General features: G+C 41.5%; 3 protein-coding genes across 9 annotated transcripts in view; 1 reads left to right on the top strand and 2 right to left on the bottom strand.

Moving 5' to 3' along the window:
* The window catches only part of EIF2AK1 (eukaryotic translation initiation factor 2 alpha kinase 1), a 53,152-nt gene extending 40,967 nt beyond the window's left edge, over positions 1 to 12,185 (top strand). For all 5 annotated transcript variants that reach the window (XM_084640985.1, XM_084640987.1, XM_084640986.1 and 2 more), the window contains 4 exons: positions 8,375 to 8,495; positions 8,633 to 8,712; positions 9,288 to 9,521; positions 10,845 to 12,185. In XM_084640985.1, the coding sequence (XP_084497111.1) occupies positions 8,375 to 8,495; positions 8,633 to 8,712; positions 9,288 to 9,521; positions 10,845 to 10,976 (567 nt within the window). In that variant the 3' untranslated portion in view covers positions 10,977 to 12,185. The remainder of the gene's footprint in view (positions 1 to 8,374; positions 8,496 to 8,632; positions 8,713 to 9,287; positions 9,522 to 10,844) is intronic.
* Positions 1,279 to 8,349, bottom strand: ANKRD61 (ankyrin repeat domain 61). The gene is made up of 3 exons (XM_084640992.1): positions 6,869 to 8,349; positions 3,324 to 3,418; positions 1,279 to 2,378 (listed from the first exon to the last, which is right to left on the bottom strand). Exons 1-3 carry the CDS (start codon positions 7,097 to 7,099, stop codon positions 1,436 to 1,438), a joined length of 1,269 nt encoding a protein of 422 aa, XP_084497118.1. The 5' UTR covers positions 7,100 to 8,349; the 3' UTR covers positions 1,279 to 1,435.
* Positions 12,186 to 12,953: 768 nt separating the features above from the next.
* On the bottom strand, positions 12,954 to 18,863 carry AIMP2 (aminoacyl tRNA synthetase complex interacting multifunctional protein 2). 3 transcript variants are annotated; one of them, XM_084640995.1, is made up of 4 exons: positions 18,710 to 18,863; positions 17,086 to 17,292; positions 16,270 to 16,501; positions 12,954 to 13,492 (listed from the first exon to the last, which is right to left on the bottom strand). In XM_084640995.1, exons 1-4 carry the CDS (start codon positions 18,722 to 18,724, stop codon positions 13,107 to 13,109), a joined length of 840 nt encoding a protein of 279 aa, XP_084497121.1. In that variant the 5' UTR covers positions 18,725 to 18,863; the 3' UTR covers positions 12,954 to 13,106. The 3 variants fall into 3 exon arrangements, with proteins under 3 accessions (XP_084497121.1, XP_084497120.1, XP_084497122.1); XM_084640994.1 differs by having other exon boundaries at positions 18,596 to 18,833; XM_084640996.1 differs by lacking the exon at positions 18,710 to 18,863 and adding an exon at positions 17,980 to 18,176.
* Positions 18,864 to 18,931: the final 68 nt, after the last annotated feature.

Here is an 18,931-nt window from a genome sequence, read left to right as displayed (position 1 = left end):
GTCCATGACTTGTACTATATACCCCTAAATCTGGGGCATGGTGTGTGGGAGGTGTTGGCGGGGCTCGCAGGCTCCCTACCTGTCTCCACACCTCCCCGGAAGCAGCGACATCCCCCTCCCTCAGCTTCTAGGTAGAAGTGCAGCCATGCAACTCTGTGTGCCGCCTCTGTCCCCAGCACCAGCTCTTCAGCACCCATTGGTCAGGAGCCATGGCCAATGGGAGCTTTGGGGTCAGTGCCTGCAGATGGAGGCAGCGCGCAGAGTGCCAAGGCTGTGCCTCTGCCTAGGAGCTGAGGAATGTCATTGCTTCTGCGGAGCCCCCTGAAGTAAGCGCTGCCCCCAGCCCTCACCCCCTCCCGTGCTCCAGCACCCAGCCCTGAGCCCCCTCCTACACCCAAACTCCTGCTGCTGCTGGGGGCGGTGGCCCGAGACTGCCCCAGCAATGGCCGGTGTGGCTGGCCACGGGGCCACCTGAGCAGTTCAGGCAGCCCCTGGGCCAGCTGCACTGGCTTCTGCAGAAGTCCTGGAAAGTCACAGAGTCTGTGACCTCTGTGACAAACTCACAGCTTTATTTATCCAGCAGACGGATGAATCTTGAATAGACCTGATCCAATGGGTATCTTTTGAAACTACATTTTAGTATTAATGGTCATTTTTTTTTCTGTTTATTTTCCTTCAGACTCTGTTAAGGAAGAAAATTATTGTCTTCAGAGAAACTCACCAAAAATTGCTCTCTTTCCAAATGGTTATCTGCTATTGTTCTCAATGGCACTGAAGCCACATGCTGCCTTTAATCAAGATGGCCCCTGGTTCTATTCACCGTCTTCTCACAGTACACCTCCAGACCGCGTAAGGGTTCACCATTTTCCGTGAGGGCAGCTTGACTTTGTTCCCATTAAGAACAATGAGAGCCAAATTTTTAAAAAATCTAACAAATTAGAACTTTTGTCCTTACATCCTCCTGAGTAACCTTGATTGATGACAATAGATATAGTTATAAGATTATTGTTGACTAATTGGCTTTAATTATGAGAATTTGTAGAATATCTTGCTTGGTTTTTTCCTACTTAAACTGAAAACATAAGAAATAGACTGAATGTGTAATTTCCCCATCCCATTCTCTTGGAAGTTCATTGGCTGTCTTTCTAGATATTGTACTTAAAATCGTGATTACACATGAAAAGTATTAGGTGTTTAAAAAAACCCCTTGATTATTAAAATTACATTTGAGAGAAGTTAAGAGCTGATTCAAAACACACATACAGTATTAATATGCATCCCTGATTCATGTTTAATTTTTCATTACACAGTTTCAGGATCAGCAGTTTCTCAATTCACTTTCTCATGTAGGTGTGTGTCACTCCATATGTCACACACATTAATCAAATCTTCCAGAATCATTTATCTTTGTGACTGTTTAAGTCATGAGATTTATTTACCAAAGTTGTGAGTAGTCCTGGTAGTTGTATACAGTATTCCACACAGTTACGGGAAGTTGTTTTTTCAAGCATTGTTTGTTTTTTTCCCCATATATTCTTCTGACAGTGATTTTGCAGATGTCCTGCAGAGACAACATGTTTTGTGATAATCTTATGAGAAAGTCTCTTTGTATTTGAAATTCTCGGAGCAGAAGTCCAGTGGGTAGATCTCCTTGATAATTGGTTAGCTTCAATGGGTATGAGAGGTTTAACAACTTATTTAACAGTGATATACATCTTAGATTTGACCTGTGTTGAAGAAACAGAAAAAGGGGAGATTGCCCTTGTCTTGTTAAAATGTTAACATCTGCATGGTAATCTACGAGGAGATCAACTATTTCTTTTCTTCCTCCCAAGCAAGCATCATGAATAGCTGCTCGTCCTTCACAATCTTGAGTATTTACTTTCGCTCCATTAATTAACAGTAAACGGATGCAATCTATATCAGCAGCTAAAACTGTGCCTGCTTTAGATGATGCAGTGCATACTGCAAGCTGAAGAGCAGTTTTTCCATAAGTTGGAAGAGTACAATTAATGTTTGCTCCACAGGTGATTAAAGTTTCTGTTACCTCCTTGTTCAAATGCTCTGCAGCAGTGTGAAGCACTGTCTTGCCAAACTCATCTCTGTCATCTATGTTGGCACCATTCTCAATTAGAATAGATATAGCTCGAGAGGCTCCAGAGTGTAAGGCTAAATGCAAGGAGCTGTGTTTGTAGTTACTATCCATTTCAGGGTCTGTTTGAACTCCCTTCTCACACAAGATACGAAGACATTCTTCTGCATTACTCTGTGTAATTGCCAGGTTTCTCTGAAGTCTGGTCAAGATGTCTGTCCCAGTTATATAAATATTTGGCCAGTGTAGTAGTAGCAGGTGAAGTGCTGTGTAACCTCTGTTATCTCTAAAATATAAAAATGTAATAAGTTAATTCTCTTAAGTTCAGTAAACATCAAGTAGCTTACGTAAAGGTATCAAAGTAAAACATTTTAAACAGCGAAAACAGTTTAGACTAGCATTGCTAAACTGGTAGGACATGACCTGGCAGTGGGTTCCATGCCATCAGTTGAGAGAATAGCAAAATCTCTGGGTCACTAAAACCTAGTAGCTGGGGTTGGTGACAGGCAGAACAGCTCCCTACTTACCCCGGCAGCCAGTCACAGAGTTGCTCCTCCGCTTCTCTCTTCCCTGCCTTAATTATGCTCAACTCTGGAGCTTGGGAAGGGAGAAGACTTCACAGCACCTAGGATCTTTGCTACCCCAGAGTTGAGCAAAGCGTGGGCATAAAGAGGAGTATGTTGGGAGGCAGGCAGAAACTCCTACTATACTCACGACCTAAATTCCACAATCCTTTGTGGTCAAAAGATTATGGGATGGGATGATTCTTTGGCTGTTTTGTGAGTGGCACATCAAAAAAGGTTGGGAACCACTGTTTTACATTATTTATTATTTGGGACTAACCCATTTTTGTCCAGTCCTTTGTCTTTCCTGCTTTGTTTTCAGTTTGAGATATATCTGTTCTTCCTTCATTTATTTGTAGCCACAGTAGCTGGCAGTATAGTGAGCATATTCACATTTTCTACCCTAATTTGTGTACTGTGTCCATGTTATCCTGTGTCCCTTCAGTTATGTATTTCTGCATATGTTAAATGATCTAAAAATAAAAAAACTCCACATTCAAAATTATGACCTCCAGAGATCTTGCCACATAGTGTGGAAAATCCTGCACATCAACACCTGTAAAAAAAAAATATAAGATCTTAATCACTAAGGGAGCCCTAAAATTATATTCCACTTTAATATGCAATTGTGCATATTCTTGACGTGAGAGTGACTACAAATGCCCTACCTTATTTTTGGGTCAGCACCAGATTCCAGCAAACAACGCAAGCTCTTTTCTCTTCTGTGTTTGGCAGCTAAGTGAATTGGAAGAATAGACTGATCCTGTTTGGAACCAAAAATATGTATTTGTTAATATATTTCTGAGTTTTGTAATCTACAGTCTGACTTTGCTTGAAGGTGAATTAGTTTATCTAGTACAGTTTGTGACAAGCATGTGTTCGCTGGATAAGGTTAGGTGTAACCAGTCTTCCTTAGTCCCTTGATAAATGAGAGCAGAGGGAGGCATTTGCCTGAATAATGTTGGCATACTTGCTGTCTACATCTCAGATTGCAGAATTTGGTCCACTAAAGCATCAAACCAATAGCAGAATATGTTCTGCAGAATTTAGTTGCAAATAATACTTAAGAACCTTGTATTTTTTTTAAAAAAAAAAGAACTCTGATTTATCTGCCTATTGAACATTTAAATTTTAATATTAATTTACTTGAAAGAGCGTGGTCAAGTGTGTCCATAATTATAGTAGTTAAGGATTGAATATTAGAAATTTGATTATTTTTCTAGAGTTGGGCTTTTAAGATTTCTAATCATTCATTGTTTGAAAAAGATAAAATCAAGAAATTTGGGTCACCTAGTGTGTGTGTGTGTGTGTTAGATATAAAGCTGTGCATGTGCATCTGTCTGAGTCTAGTGAGCAGATGGGGTAAACGTACCATCCTGAAACTGTCAAAGACAGACTGCCTTCCTGGGATTTCAGTCAAGGTTGTTCCGTGAGCTGTATGTGTGTTTGTGCTACCTACAGATTTAGGAGTATGTTGACTTACATCTTACGCTTCTGCTTTTCTTATTATAAAGCAATAACGGTAACAATATTGTAATTAAAGAAGACTAGGAAGAAATATCCCCTGTCTGTCCATTTCTTCCCAAATAAGGATTTTAACTATTCACCTTTCTTGTTCTTAATAGTAGTTGTCTTCACCCCAATTCTTTCTGACAGTCTTGTAGTTTTCTTGGTAGTGTACACTATATCTTACAGATGCAGACTGAAATAACAGCATTTGTGTGTTCTTAGGAAGGCAGAGAAACCATCATCCAACAATGTTCCCTGTGTTTGCTTCTGACTTCTTGCTTTGTTTCAAGCTCCCCAATATGCTTGGGACAATCTTCCAGTCAATACTGGCCAAAACATCCTTGGCAACACTTAGAAAGCCACTTAGATTGATACATACCATTTGAAATGCCCCCATCATGTTTTGTATTAATTCTATCTACTGTATTCACTTATATCCTCAGATACTGAGTTTTCTGTGGGCAGAATTTTTTACTTATTTGGCATGATGGTAAATTGCTACATAAATAATACCCTATTTTTAATATGAATGGGAAAGTTCATACATTTCTTATGGGTAGTACAGTAAATGAGTTCCAGGCTGACTATAGTAGTGCATTTGTGCTGTGTTCCTGTACATATCTGGTATGTTCTGACATCCCTTCCTAATGAAGACATTCCATGGAAAATGGCTGCCTTCTGTTTAATTGGAATTTATTGTAAAAATGCATAAAACACTGTCTTGGGGTGTTCCCCTGAGGCCTTAACCACTCCAGGTCTCCATCACCACCACTGAATTTTATTGTATTTCATATTGACAGTGAGTCACCAGCTCCATTTGCTTCTAGGAAAGGATGCCGTAGCAGCAGCTAGTCCTGCCTACTTCTGCCTTCCTTAAGGCTCCCAACTCTTCCTCCTGTACTTCCTTCTTGTGTGCTTTTACAGGCCTAACTGCTGGGATTACTTCTACCTTGTTAGTCCCTTGGGAGTACCCCTACGTGGTTAATTAGCCACTGTCAAGTGCCTGTCTTTCAATTAGAGCTCAATTAATATAAATGACAGAGATAACTCCTGAGTCAGCACATCCTGTTACAAACACACTGGCTAACTGGGAATCCTTTGTACTAACAGTTCATAATTAGAGGAGAAATAACACAGTTAAGCAATCTCTTTTTCATGATGCCCATATCTTTTTGGGGAGTTGATGCCTTACTCCACAGGGATACACACTACTATCTCATGATAGTATGTACAGGCTTAAATGATTGTTCAGGATAGAGCTGTGGCTAGGTAAACGATGAAAAGGAAGGGGACAGTATTAGTAAGGCTAGAAAAACTGGAGCTCTACTGATGGTTATCATTAATTCTATACTGTATTACACCCATATTTTTAACCCATTCATCTTACTCTTGGAAGCTTAATAGAGGTTTTTTTCACTGTTCAACATATGTATGGTTATCACATATGTGGCTTCTGACAACCTAGTCCAGTCTCTCCCATCTTCATCTGGCTTTTCATGTGGGAACTTTGTACCACAGCTTCCTTGCTGTTGGGAGTGATTTCTCTTAATTTATGCTTTGGGCTGGTCATGGGCATCAGGCAAACTGGGAGGTTTGCTAGTGAAATAAACCACTTGGCAGTGTGGGTGCAGCCAGAAAGTTGAGAGAAAGGCGGAGCTTCCTGACCCTTCCTCCTCGTAGCTGAGATTGAGAGTTTTTTGTGTAGATGTTCTTGTCGATTGTCTGGGTTTAAATTAAAACTCATACTTTACAATAATTTAATCAGTAGGATTGCAGAATACAAATTAATTAAAGAAAAAGGAAAGGAAAGGAGAGTATTTATTGGCTGATTTTCTTCTATCACAGTCTTAGTACTCAATTGGCTTCTTATACTGCAGTAGCAGGGAGGAAAAAAGAGGGCCAGAATACAGCCTATATCTGAGAGCTTGAGCAAACAGGTACTGTGTGTAAGATTTCTGCTGGTCGGTGACTTCTGCAATACTTATGACAGAATTATTAATGATGAAGTGAGTGGCAGCTTTAACTCTGAATTTCACTGCTGTTAGTTTAGATGAACACTATCAAGTAGCCCTTGAGTTTGACAGGCACCAAAACTTAGCATATCTTAGAAATACCATTTTTAATACATTTCTTGATTCTGAAAAATATGACACAAACCAGTTACAGTGATAAAATTCCCATTTGTAAGTGGGGTCTCTACCAGCAAACCTAAGATGTTTTGTTTTTATGATCAGTCATTTTTTTAGAAGGTATAGCATTGAATTTCACAGATGTCTTGTAGCTAGTCTGTTAATTACTTGACCATACAATTGAGTCAAATCGCTGGGTCATAGTAAACTACTTTCTGAGATTGTGGAGCTTGTGGGATTTATTCTGCCTCATATATTTATGAATGGGGTTTTTTTATGGATGGAAAGTGAATGTCAGATGGCTTTGTTTCGGTCAGGAATTTTTAAAAAGAGGAGCCTAATTTCAGGCACTCATAAATCCATATTTTTAGACCCAAAATAAATAGTCTTGGTTATCAAGAGCTGAACACCCAGTAGGATCTAACCAGTCAAATATAGAGTTAGAAGCCCCCATTTTTTAATATTAACCTTGTGATGTTTTTAATTAATTAGTTGAGGAATTTATTTTGTGAATTTTAAATAGCATCTTAACTCTGTGGATTTAAAAATAATGATAATGTAGGTCAAATGGTTACCTGGATTGACAGTGTTCTTCTGCACTTAGAGTTATCCCAAACAATCAGTGGTTCATTGACAGGTTGGTGTGCTAGTAAAGCTTTAATGTTGGTGCTGTCATCTTTCATTATTGCTTCATATAGTTTTGCTTGGAGTGGCTTAAATCCCTTCCGCCTACAGGAAGAAAGGGAGTAAGTGAAAGGATCAGAGTCAGTTGTGGGTGTGCTGGCTCCCTTGGTTATGTTACCCATGGTAAGATAAATTTAGGTTGTAGTGAGAATACATGGCCCAAAGAAAAGGCAGAATTTTGGACTCTGCCATGGGAACTGTATCACTCTTTGTGATGTTGCAAGATGTCTGGTTCTAGAACAGATTTGAAGTCTGGTTTTAAAGTTACAACTACCAGCAGAATACTAATTGATATTTGTCTGCTTCATATGTTTGTCGGACATAATTATTGTGATGTATTTTTAAGTATATAACATTCCCTCAGTGCTTGTGTAACATTTTAGAGTTGCTATAAAATAATCAAGATAATAAGTGTGGACAATGCATTAAATCATTCACGGCTCCACCCCCTCACCCCAACCAGGGCAGGATTATTTTGTATAGTTCATTTATCAAGCAATAGGGTTTTTACTTCCCTTTTGGGGAATTGTATTGCATCCTAATACATTTCACTGTGGAGATTATTTTCTGGTATGCAGCCTAAATTTTCTATTTAATTTCATACCATACTCTTCTAACACACTAAATAATTCTCCTTTCTTGGTTTAGTTTGCAGGTATTTTAATTTTTTTTTAGCATTTTCTATCTTAATGGTCATATAGCCAAATTTAAATTTAACATATTAAGATATTTTAATCTTTCTTCATATATCAATACTTTCTGCCTCCTAATCCCTTGTGCTCTTTGCTAGACTCTTTGCAATTTATCAGTGTATTTCTGATAATGAGTTACCCAGAATTGAATGTCCTATTGGAGATGTGGTCACTAGAGCCATTTGGAGAAGAGGAACTGTTATGTTATGCTTCAGTATAGAGAGTCCACATTTTTTTTTGTTTGCTGCCCTATCATACATTAAATGGTCTAAATTTGCTGTGCACTATCATGCTAGATCTGTTTGTCAGATTTCCCCCTCCTGTTAAAGATCAGTTTAATATTATTTCCCCTCAAGTCTGTAAGCTTGTATTTTTTCCAATGTTAATTCTTGTTTTGTTATTCTTTGCCCATGTTTCTTTTCTCTCTAGAGCCTCTGGTGTTGTATGTCTGCCTCCACTGGTGTTTGCATCATCATCTGATATAACACCACCTGTGAATTTCATTTTTGCTCTCTTTTACTAGGTCGTTAATGCAGATGTTAAATAATTAGTAATTAACTATTATAGGTGTTGTTCGGTTTTATCATCCTGAAGACTAGAAGGAATATTACAATTTGTGGAACTTAAATAGAGAAACGTTACTTCAGAATACTAAAAAAACCATTTTTTTTTAAAGTAAGAGATTGATACAGTCTATTTTTGTAGCCCAGAAATGTTTTTCTACATGGATCAGACCACCATGTGAAAATAGGAGATTTCGGACTGGCTTGCAGAGATATTATACAGGAAAACCCAAACCACTGGTTAACAACAGAGAAGATAAATGGTAATTAAAAAAACACATTAGGTTTTCAATTAAAAAATTAGCTATGCATTATTGAAAGGATTGTTTAAATCATTATCAATTTTTATAAATGAAACTGGAGACACTGAAGCAATTTAAATTCAGTTTCTTTTTTGTAGGACTAAAACATACTTCAGGAGTCGGTACTTGTCTGTATGCTTCACCTGAACAGTTGCAAGGATCTCACTATGATTTCAAGGTAGTGACAATTGTTTTTTCCTATAGAGTTTTAAAAATACTTTAGTGTGAAGTACTATCTGCCAAGCGTTTGTTATTTTGATGTACTTTCTTTAGGTTAACAGCGTGATTGTCTTTGCTCCTTAAATACATCTTTTTCAAGAAATCATATGGCTTTGAGTCTTTTCAGAGCTTAATTTTAAGAGTAACATTTCTCTAAAAAGAAAAGATTTAAAAATGAATGACTTAAATGTAATGAAACAAATGTATACTTGTTTTTAAAAGAAATGCTTGTTAGGGAGTAGAAACAAAACTCTAGGCCTCCTGCTGGGCAGTTACACTGTTACTCTGAAAACTGTAGCTAGTAAAGTTTCCTCATTACTGGCTGACACCAAGGTTTCAGTTCTGCCTTTTTGTTGTGCACCTCCTGTGATGAGGTTGTTAATGTGTATGCTAAGACTGTCTTTAGCAAAGTGCCAGTCTGTTAACCTTTAGGATGCTGTGTTCAACACCTGATATTGTTTCCTAGAAACTGTGTACGCTGAAAATTTTATTTTGAATATAAATGTAACTGTAGACCTTTTTCCCCTTTTCCAGTCAGACATGTACAGTGTGGGTGTAATTCTTCTAGAACTTTTTCAGCCATTTGGAACAGAAATGGAAAGAACCAAAATTCTGACAAGTTTAAGAAATGGCCATGTTCCTAGTTCTTTTAGCAGCAAATGGCCAGTACAAACCAAGTATGTTAAGTTGCTAACCAGTGAGATGTCATCACAGAGACCAACTGCTGCTCAGCTTCTTGAAAGTGAACTGTTTCATAATACAGAAAATGTAAGTTATTTTAGTGCAGGATAAAGAAAACATACAGCTGAAAAAATGCATTTATGCAAGAGGAACATAAAAAATTGCATTGTGCTGACAGAGCTTTGTTCTCCCTCTGCCTGTTTGCATGCCCTTGTTGCTATTTTTACAACTTAAGGATGGTTTGAATGATGGAACAAATGTAGTGCTTTTCTGATTACTGTGCTTAAGACCACTGCATGAGAATGGAGTGTTACACCAGTGTTTCTAATCTTGTTGGTTTCGAAATATAAAGTTTTACTAATTAACATGCAACAATGAAAATAAGTTAACATATACAAGGTTTTGTTAGTTTTATCTGTTTTGCCGAAGGCATAATTTTTCAGGATTTTCACTCTTGTGCTTCTACCACAAAGCCTATCAGGAGATCCCTTACCACTTTAAGAAAAGGAGTACTTGTGGCACCTTAGAGACTAACCAATTTATTTGAGCATAAGCTTTCGTGAGCTACAGCTTACTTTATCGGATGCAAAGCTTATGCTCAAATAAATTGGTTAGTTTCTAAGGTGCCACAAGTACTCCTTTTCTTTTTGCGAATACAGACTAACAGGGCTGTTACTCTGAAACTTACGACTTTCGAATTTTGATCTTTTGAGTCACTGCTATGCTGGTTCAAGGGCTGTGCTCTAACCTCAGAACGTTTCAGTCATCTCCCTTTAAAACAGTGGTCCCCAAACTGTGGGATGTTTTCCCCCACTCTCCCCCAGGGGCATGCAAAGGTTGGGGAGGGCATGTGGCAAGGCTCAAGTTAGCCCCCATAGGAGTGGGGAGGGAGCGCCACTCACACCTGCTCTAGCTCCTCCCCCATGCCCAGTTCAGCCCCCAGCTCTGCCAACTGTCAGGGGTGCTGGAACAATTTGGATAGTGAGTGTGCTGAGAGCTATTAAACCAAACTGTAAATCTTGTATATAATGGAAACCACTTTTAGCTGGGGGTGCAGCAGCACCAGCTCCAGCACCTATGCCAGCTGTGCAGTAATGGGAGGGGGAATGTGGACAGATTCCATTACAGGGAGCAGGTGGCACGTGACAGGAAAAGTTCAGACACGACTGCAAGACATAAGCCACTTGGTATTGTAGCAGAAGGAAAAATCCATCCCCTAGTGCTGTAGCTAACAAATGTCTGCTACTGCCATCCCTATCATCAGTGAAACTTGTATTTCTTCTGTCTGTGGAGTAAGTTAAATTTTCAAGGGGGAAAACATTTAGTTGGCTTGGTGTATTAGCTAGTGGCAAGCAAATTTAAGAGGGATTCTTCCAATATGACTTTTCTTAAACTGTCTTTTGCTTTCAGGTTATTTGTAGTCTACAGCAGAAGGTGATGCAGCAAGAGGAAGAAATTGAAAAGCTTAAGGAGAAAATAAAATTGCTTTCAAGAGAAAAAGAGAGAGAAGATAGGCACAAGAGGCTTGGTTCTCCAGTTTAAGTAGAGTATCAGACTGTATATACATGAGTAGCTCAGTAAAACCTATACAATTATGTAAAATTTTTTATATAAATGTCAAAACAGCTGTCCTGTGTCTGTACTTTAATGGTATTTGTCTTTCAGGCATAATTTAGTTATGCCCTGTCAGATGTGGTTTCTCTGTCATTTCACCTGTTACTGTAAGGTCACTTCTGGAGGTGTAGTACAGATTGACAGAGCCAGAAGAGTACTCAGAAGTCACCTATTACAGGACAGGCCCAACAAAGAAAATAACAGAACGCCACTAGTCATCACCTTCAGCCCCCAACTAAAACCTCTCCAATGCATCATCAAGGATCTACAACCTATCCTGAAGGACGACCCATCACTCTCACAGATCTTGGGAGGCAGGCCAGTCCTTGCTTACAGACAGCCCCCCAACCTGAAGCAAATAGTCACCAGCAACCATACAACAGAACCACTAACCCAGGAACCTCTCCTTGCAACAAAGCCCGTTGCCAACTGTGTCCACATATCTATTCAGGGGACACCATCATAGGGCCTAATAACATCAGCCACACTATCAGAGGCTCGTTCACCTGCACATCTACTGATGTGATATATGCCATCATGTGCCAGCAATGCCCCTCTGCCATGTACATTGGTCAAACTGGACAGTCTCTACGTAAAAGAATAAATGGACACAAATCAGACGTCAAGAATTATAACATTCAAAAACCAGTTGGAGAACACTTCAATCTCTTTGGTCACTCCATTACAGACCTAAAAGTTGCAATTCTTCAACAAAAAAAACACTTCAAAACCAGACTCCAACGAGAGACTGCTGAATTGGAATGAATTTAATTTGCAAACTGGATACAATTAACTTAGGCTTGAATAAAGACTGGGAGTGGATGGGTCATTACACAAAGTAAAACTATTTCCCCATGTTTATTACCCCCCTCCCCCACTGTTCCTCAGATGTTCTTGTCAACTGCTGGAAATGGCCCACCTTGATTATCACTACAAAAGGTCTGTTCCCCCCTGCTCTCCTGCTGGTAATAGCTCACCTTAAGTGATCACTCTTGTTATAGTGTATGGTAACACCCATTGTTTCATGTTCTCTATGTATATAAATCTCCCCACTGTATTTTCCACTGAATGCATCCGATGAAGTGAGCTGTAGCTCACGAAAGCTTATGCTCAAATAAATTGGTTAGTGTTTAAGGAGCCACTAGTACTCCTTTTCTTTTTGCGAATATAGATTAACACGGCTGCTACTCTGAAATTTATAAATTACATGTCATGCTTCTTTATAAGATGTAAATGTTAAGTACATTTGTCTATGTAGTTGGTAGAGGGAATTCTGAACACAAAACACTCCAAAATTAACTTGCTAGAATGCATCACTGGGTTGTGGGGCTGCCTGGGCACTGCAACCTGGTGTAAGGGGTCACAGCCTTGCTCAGGCTTGGCCTAACCGTGCCTCCATCATGATGTGGGGAGCTAACTGGGCCAAAGTTTGAGTGATACTGTGACCCTCTGTGCCAGGTCAATTGCCACTGACATGGATTTGGCCACACTGCCACAAAGCTGAGCTATGCCCAAGTTTTAGTTAGGAGTATATAGTAAAAGTCATGGAGAGGTCACAAATGTAGCCTTAGTTATTGGTATTCTCCCTTAAGTAGTAGCTCCCCACTGTACCCTTTCCCCCTAGTGGGTTACTATCCATTCTAGCCCCCTGCCCCCCCATAGGCACTGTGTGACTGGAGCTGTTTTTTAGTGGCCTCTGATCACACACCTCTCCCCAGTTGCCAGTGCAGGGGAGTGCCTAATGTTTACATCTTAGCATTTTAGCTCTAAGCCTCCTAGATCTCTGTGCAGGATAGCTTGGGGTCAAAACATGCCCTCAACACTTACAACCACTAGTCTAACATACAGCTCTGGCACCACAGGCTATTGTGTTTATTTTAATCTCATACAAATAAGATTACAAGCAAAAGGCAACTGTGATGTCTTTATTGGTATAAGATTTTACAATTGATCAAAGACTTCAAAAAACAATCTCACTAAAATACATTTTAGACGAGACTTTCACAGCAGGCATGAGGTGGAATAAAACTACAGAATACCTCTTTGAAGAGTGCAAACTCATTTTAATAGTTTAAGGGCACTGTTGAAAGGTACCAAATTCTCACAAGACTTCATCCATTTCTGTACATTGGCTGGGACAGCATTAGAGCTACTTGTCTGCTGAAGTGCACACCATGCCACGATGTCTGCTACAGTGAGTTCATTTCCCCCCAGCCAGGATGTCTTGCCAAGGGTGGTGTTCATGGAGCGTAAGACTGCTGCTTTTTCTTTATTGCTACCTTCCTTCAGCTGGAAGATGGCTGTATCCACCCAACTGTCTATCAGAGTTGAAGTGACTACATTATGCTTCTGGCCAAATAAGGAGAACAAAAATCTAGCAATATTTCCTTCTCCTTCAATGGGACACATGGTTTGAATGCTGAACTTCATCTGGGGCTTGGGAACTGAAATTAAGACAAAAATAAGAACACTTGGCATCACAAATGTTTACATTACATATAGGGAGAAGGTTCATTAGTAGTAGAGGCAGGGTTGCTAGTGCTGCTTATTAAAGTTTTCCCTAGAAGACCCTTTTTTCAGTTATTTATAACTGGCCCTGTTGGGTTGAAGTTTTCCATTCTAGGTGTCTGTCTCAGTCTCAAGGTTTTTTTGTTTTTTTTAAAAAACACATTTGAGCTGTTTCCAAGAATGAGTCTAGGAAAAAATACCTTTTGCTTCTGTTAAGTTCAGCCTACCTTTTCAGGAAGAAGTTCTAGCACCACCTCCTTCCTCCACTGCCCAATACTATGGAGCAGGGCCCTGAAGTTTGGGAAAGAAGAGGGCTTTTGCTGTGATAATACATCCAAATTTGGCCAAGCTCTAAGCCTTTAAAAAAATCAGTTTCCACATGCTCAGTAGGGACTTAGATTTTAACAGCTAAATTCCTTGAAGATTCTGTTCTCAGTGGGCATGCTGCCATTTGAGGCTGAGCAGAACTTTCCCTGTAGTGAATTCTGGACTGTGCTAGGTCCAGGAAACTGCTTAAGAGCAGGTACCTAACTCTCTAATGCTTTCCGTGATTCATTGGGCCTAGGCAATGTGGAGGTGACAGTTGGTTGATTCCAACAAAGAGTGCCAAGGGCTAGGAGAGGAGTCTTTTTGCCCACTAGACTCCACTCCACAGAGCCTGGAATGAAACCCAGCATGCTTGAGTGTCAACAAATATCTGTGCAGCTTTCAGACAAAGTGTACCCCACTCTCAGGCTGGTACACAGAGGATACCTACTACTTCTATCAGTTACTCCATAAACTCCAGGGGCAGAGGTCTGTGAGGGTTCCCGCTCTACTGATGAATAATGCATGGATTCAAGATGATGCTATCCAACAGAATTTGTTTTCAGGGGTTATTTGTGTATACCTTTCTTGCTTTTTGAATATTGCAACCTTAATTCAGCCAACTTGTGTATATATATTATGGTAGTCTTTAATTATATATGTATAATTTAATTATATGATCACACTTTTCCCCACAGGATCCCTGCTTCATTCAGTACTCTGAGCAGCTCTTCAATATTGCTTTCTTATTGCTCAATGCATGGCCCCATGCCTGCCTTACTGCATGCTATTCAAGAACTGCTTTTAAAAAAAGAATGATTCATTTCCTTTTGAGCTTTCCCATGGTGCTTACCACTATAATATTGGAGTGCCTTCCCAAATCAATTTATTTTAACAACCCTGTGGCACCTTAGAGACTAACAAATTTATTAGAGCATAAGCTTTCGTGGGCTACAGCTCACTTCGTTGGATGCATAGAATGGAACATATAGTAAGAAGATAGATATATGCACACACATACAGAGAAGGTGGAAGTTGCTATACAAACTATAAGAGGCAAATTACAAAATCACTTTAAACAAAAAAAATTCTGCTCACCTGCTCTATTAAAGGATCTTTCATGCATGCTCAAGAGCAGCACTCAACTCAAGCCTACTCCTTCCTCACTTTTCTGTGTACACACCTGCCTCTGCTATTTCATCTTTGTTGCTGCTGTTACTGGTATATAGGGTTGCCAGCTGTCTAATCGCAAAAACCCAAATACCCTTGCCCCACCCCTGCCTTGAGGCCATGCTCCTGTCCCATCCCTTCTCTGAGCCCCCGCCCCCATTCACTCCATCCTCCCCTCCCTCCATCACTCTCTCTCCCCCACTCTCACTCACTTTCACCAGGCTAGGGAAGGGGGCTAAGGTGTGGGAGGGAGCCTGGGCTTTAGGAGGGAGTTTGGATGCAGGAGGAGGTGTGGGGTCAGGCTCTGGGAGGGAGTTTGGTAGGTCTGCTGAAACAGTTTGCATAGTGGGGGTGTTGAGAGTCATTGAACCAAACTAAACCCTGTATATAATGTATATAATGCAGCAGCACCCCCAACACTACTAGTTCCAGCACCTATGGAGTTTGGGTGAGGGAGGGGGTGTGGGGTCAGGCTCTGGGAGGAAGTTTGGGTGCAGGCTCTAGGCTGGGGCAGGGGATTGGGGTGCAGGAAGAGGTCAGGGGGTCAGAGCTTACCTCGGGCGGCTCCCAAAAGTGACCAGCACATCCTTCTAGCAGTGGGTCTCCGCAAGCAGCGTCCCTACAGCTCCCATTGGCTACAGTTCCTGGCCAGTGGGAGCTGCAGAGTCAGCACTTGGGGCGGGGGTAGCACGCAGAGACCCCCTGCCCTCCCCCAAACCCAGGGGTACAGGAATGGTGCCAGCTGCTTCCTGGAGCAGTGCATAGCCACGGCAGGTAGGGAGCCTGCCTTATCCCTGCTGCCGTGCCAGACTGTTAGTGCCCAAAATCTTCCGGTTTGGCTGAAGTAGCCTCCGGAGATCAAGTGTGATACCAGGAGACTCCTGACGAAACCAGGAGGGTTGGCATCCCTACATTTCTTTCCTAGCTGAGGAAGAGCATGCTCGTGGAAGCTCCTTCCAGAGCAGCAGATGAGGGATACACCTGAACAACACACATTTGAGCATACACAAACTGCTGTCAAAAGGAAACACAGAAAAAAGGCTCTGATACTTCTCTTTTAGTAACCCTAGGAATTACTTGTAGCAATAGTAGGTACAAAATTCACATGGAAGTGTGATTTTTCAAATTGAATGACCTTTTAAATGCTGTGTTCATCTGAAGCAAGTGCTTGAAATTAGAACTATTTAACCATTTGCAAGCCAACACTCCCCTTCTGTAAATTAGATGCTGTTCTTACCATTCTTCCAAATGAGAGTGAAGCCCAACTGGTACTCGTGACGTGATTGTTTCCTAGTCTGCTCACCAAAGCATTTCAAGAGGTTTTCTGGCACACATTTCACTGATGAGTGTGTATGAACAGCTGATAAAATCTTATAACGCTCACACAGCAGACTGTGCAGTACTAACAGTGACAATGGAGGTTGAGAAGGGTTTGCATTGATCACAATATCTCTCAGAGCATCATAATCCTGCACCAAAAGTAAATAATATTTAGCAGATATTAATGTGTAACTCCTCATTGCACTGCAGAGACATTCAATAAGTACATTTTGGTGTGGAACAAGAAATTTATCAGGCCATGTAGTTGTATATCGTAAACCTTATAGCATTCCATTTATTTTTTAACATTTACAATATCTGCTTAAGTAACTTCCTTACCAAAGAGTAATATTTCTAAAATAAAAAACACAGTGCTCATTATGAGTCAAAACCTGGTTCTAGCTGAAGTCCAAGGTAAAGAGTCCATTAACTTCAGCAGAACTAAGATTTAGTGCCATGGCCATAATTTCAAGATCAACTAGTCCAGCTTACAGTTCTGTGATCCGGAGGTTTCAAATAACCCAAACTGAACAGATTTTATTTTAAAGAGCAGTAGTAGGTCTTTGTACATATCAGTTTTGAGTATCTCAAATTTTACTTAGCCTGCAGTTTTTTACCCTTCTTATTCAAACCTGGATGCAAAGCAAATTAACTACTGATCAGAGACCTCTTCATGAAAGGTAATTCATTCACTGGACACAAGTATATTGATAATATACCAATCTGGACTTGCCTTCCCAAGCATTGAATCTAGGTCTGCTGTGTTTGCAGTCAAAGGAGCACATTCATCAGCTTGGATTATATTCGTTACATCAAAGTCGGCATCTGGTGTCTGTATCATTTTTGAGAGCCCATCGACAGCAGTTTTAAGTTCATACAAGCGTTTTAAGATCTCTTCTTGGCGGGATTCAAGTGCTAGAAGTGATGGGTCAACCTCTTCCTAGAGGGAAAGAATTAGATTAAATTAATTTTCACTCAAATCCAATACATCAATACAATTAATGTGTATCATTGAACGAACTGTGCACAAGTCTCATACGAATTTATGTTGACACTAGTCACATCAAACCTTTCATTTCAACACACTATGGAGAAGTTTTAAAAATATCCTAAAGATGTCAGGGAAACAGAAAGGTCAGGCAACTGGAAAGGAAGAGCTGGAACTTTTGGCACCCAGGTAGGCAAGCTGGTTTGAGACTGTGCGTAAAGAACATAAAATTGATGTCTGCTAAAATAATCAGCAAATAGTTGACAATGTTGACATTTATACTGCCATATTTAGGTTTTGAGTAGATAATCCATTAAGATGCATAGGGAATTAACATCTCTCAAAAATATTGTTGCAGACTGGTACCAAACTCAGGACATTTATGCTCAAATAAATTGGTTAGTCTCTAAGGTGCCACAAGTACTCCTTTTCTTTTTTCAGGATAACAATGCTATCACCTTACATTTGATTCACATTCTATGGTTACCTTCACAGCCATAAAGGCAAGACACAACATCTTAATTTCAAAAAATAAAACAGACTCTGAAACACCCTTCCACGAAGAGAGATGGAGTCCAGGCCAAGGAACCCCGAAGGCTTTGCCTATGACTCTCTGTGGCCCCAAGAAAGACGTTTTACCTTCTTGTCTCAGTTTCCCCACTAGTAAAACAGAGACTAGTAAGATCCGCAGAGGGCTTTGAGAGTACAGGTCCCACAACATTCAGCGTTCACACAGTCAGACCCCGTGCGACTACGGGCAGGCAAACTTCACTGCTGACAAAGGAGGCGCGGCGTTATCAAGACGCTGCAGAGCACGCAGCCGGGCAGGCCGGGACAGAGCTCCACCAGACGAAGGTTTCCCGGAAGTGGCCACACAAAGCAACGGTTGGCTTCCCCCAGTGCAGAAACTGAGGAGACCCCCCCACCCCCGGGCTTGAGGGTTCCGCGGGCTGCCTGGATTCTCGCCCCCACCCCCACAACGGAGACGGGTCCCTCCCTGCGGGGAAGACTCCACAGGGCCCGGCTCCAGGGGCCGTTTAGACCCTTCCCGGGAGGAAGCGGGCCGGCCTCACCGGGGACAGGGGCAGGACGAGGGACCGCTCCCTCTCGGCGCAGGGACAGGCAGTCGCCATGGCTGCCACCCGCCCCAGCCTAGAAGAAGCCCACCCCCCGCCGCTCCCCGCAAGGAGGCCTCCATTCCGCTCGCGTGCGGCGGCCGCGCTCCTCAGGAGCCCTCCTCCCGCTCGGCTCCTACCTGGTGCAGTGGCGCAGCGGCCGCCGGGCCGCGGTGCAGGTTCTGCATCGGGTACATACAGGTGGGGAGCTGCTCGGCCCGCACCGCCCCGGGCGCCCCGTGAAAGGGCCTCACCTTGTACATGGGCATCGCGACAGCCCCGCACCTGGCCCGCCTGACTGAGTCAATCACTCTACGCCGCCACCGCAGCAGGCACCGGCCCAGAAGCTGCCCGCCCACCTCAACCTGGCCTCCATTGGGCCACGAACAAGTCCCTCACACCAAAGCACAAGCTATTGGTCCAACTAGAACCCCCTCCCCTCCCCGCTCCTTTACCCTCATCCCACTGGTCAGAAT

Source organism: Lepidochelys olivacea (assembly GCF_965140295.1).
Source record: "Lepidochelys olivacea isolate rLepOli2 genome assembly, chromosome: 10".
Taxonomy (NCBI): Eukaryota; Metazoa; Chordata; order Testudines; family Cheloniidae; genus Lepidochelys; species Lepidochelys olivacea.
Note: the sequence above shows the minus strand (reverse complement) of the source record. Positions and strands in the feature narration are given on the sequence as shown.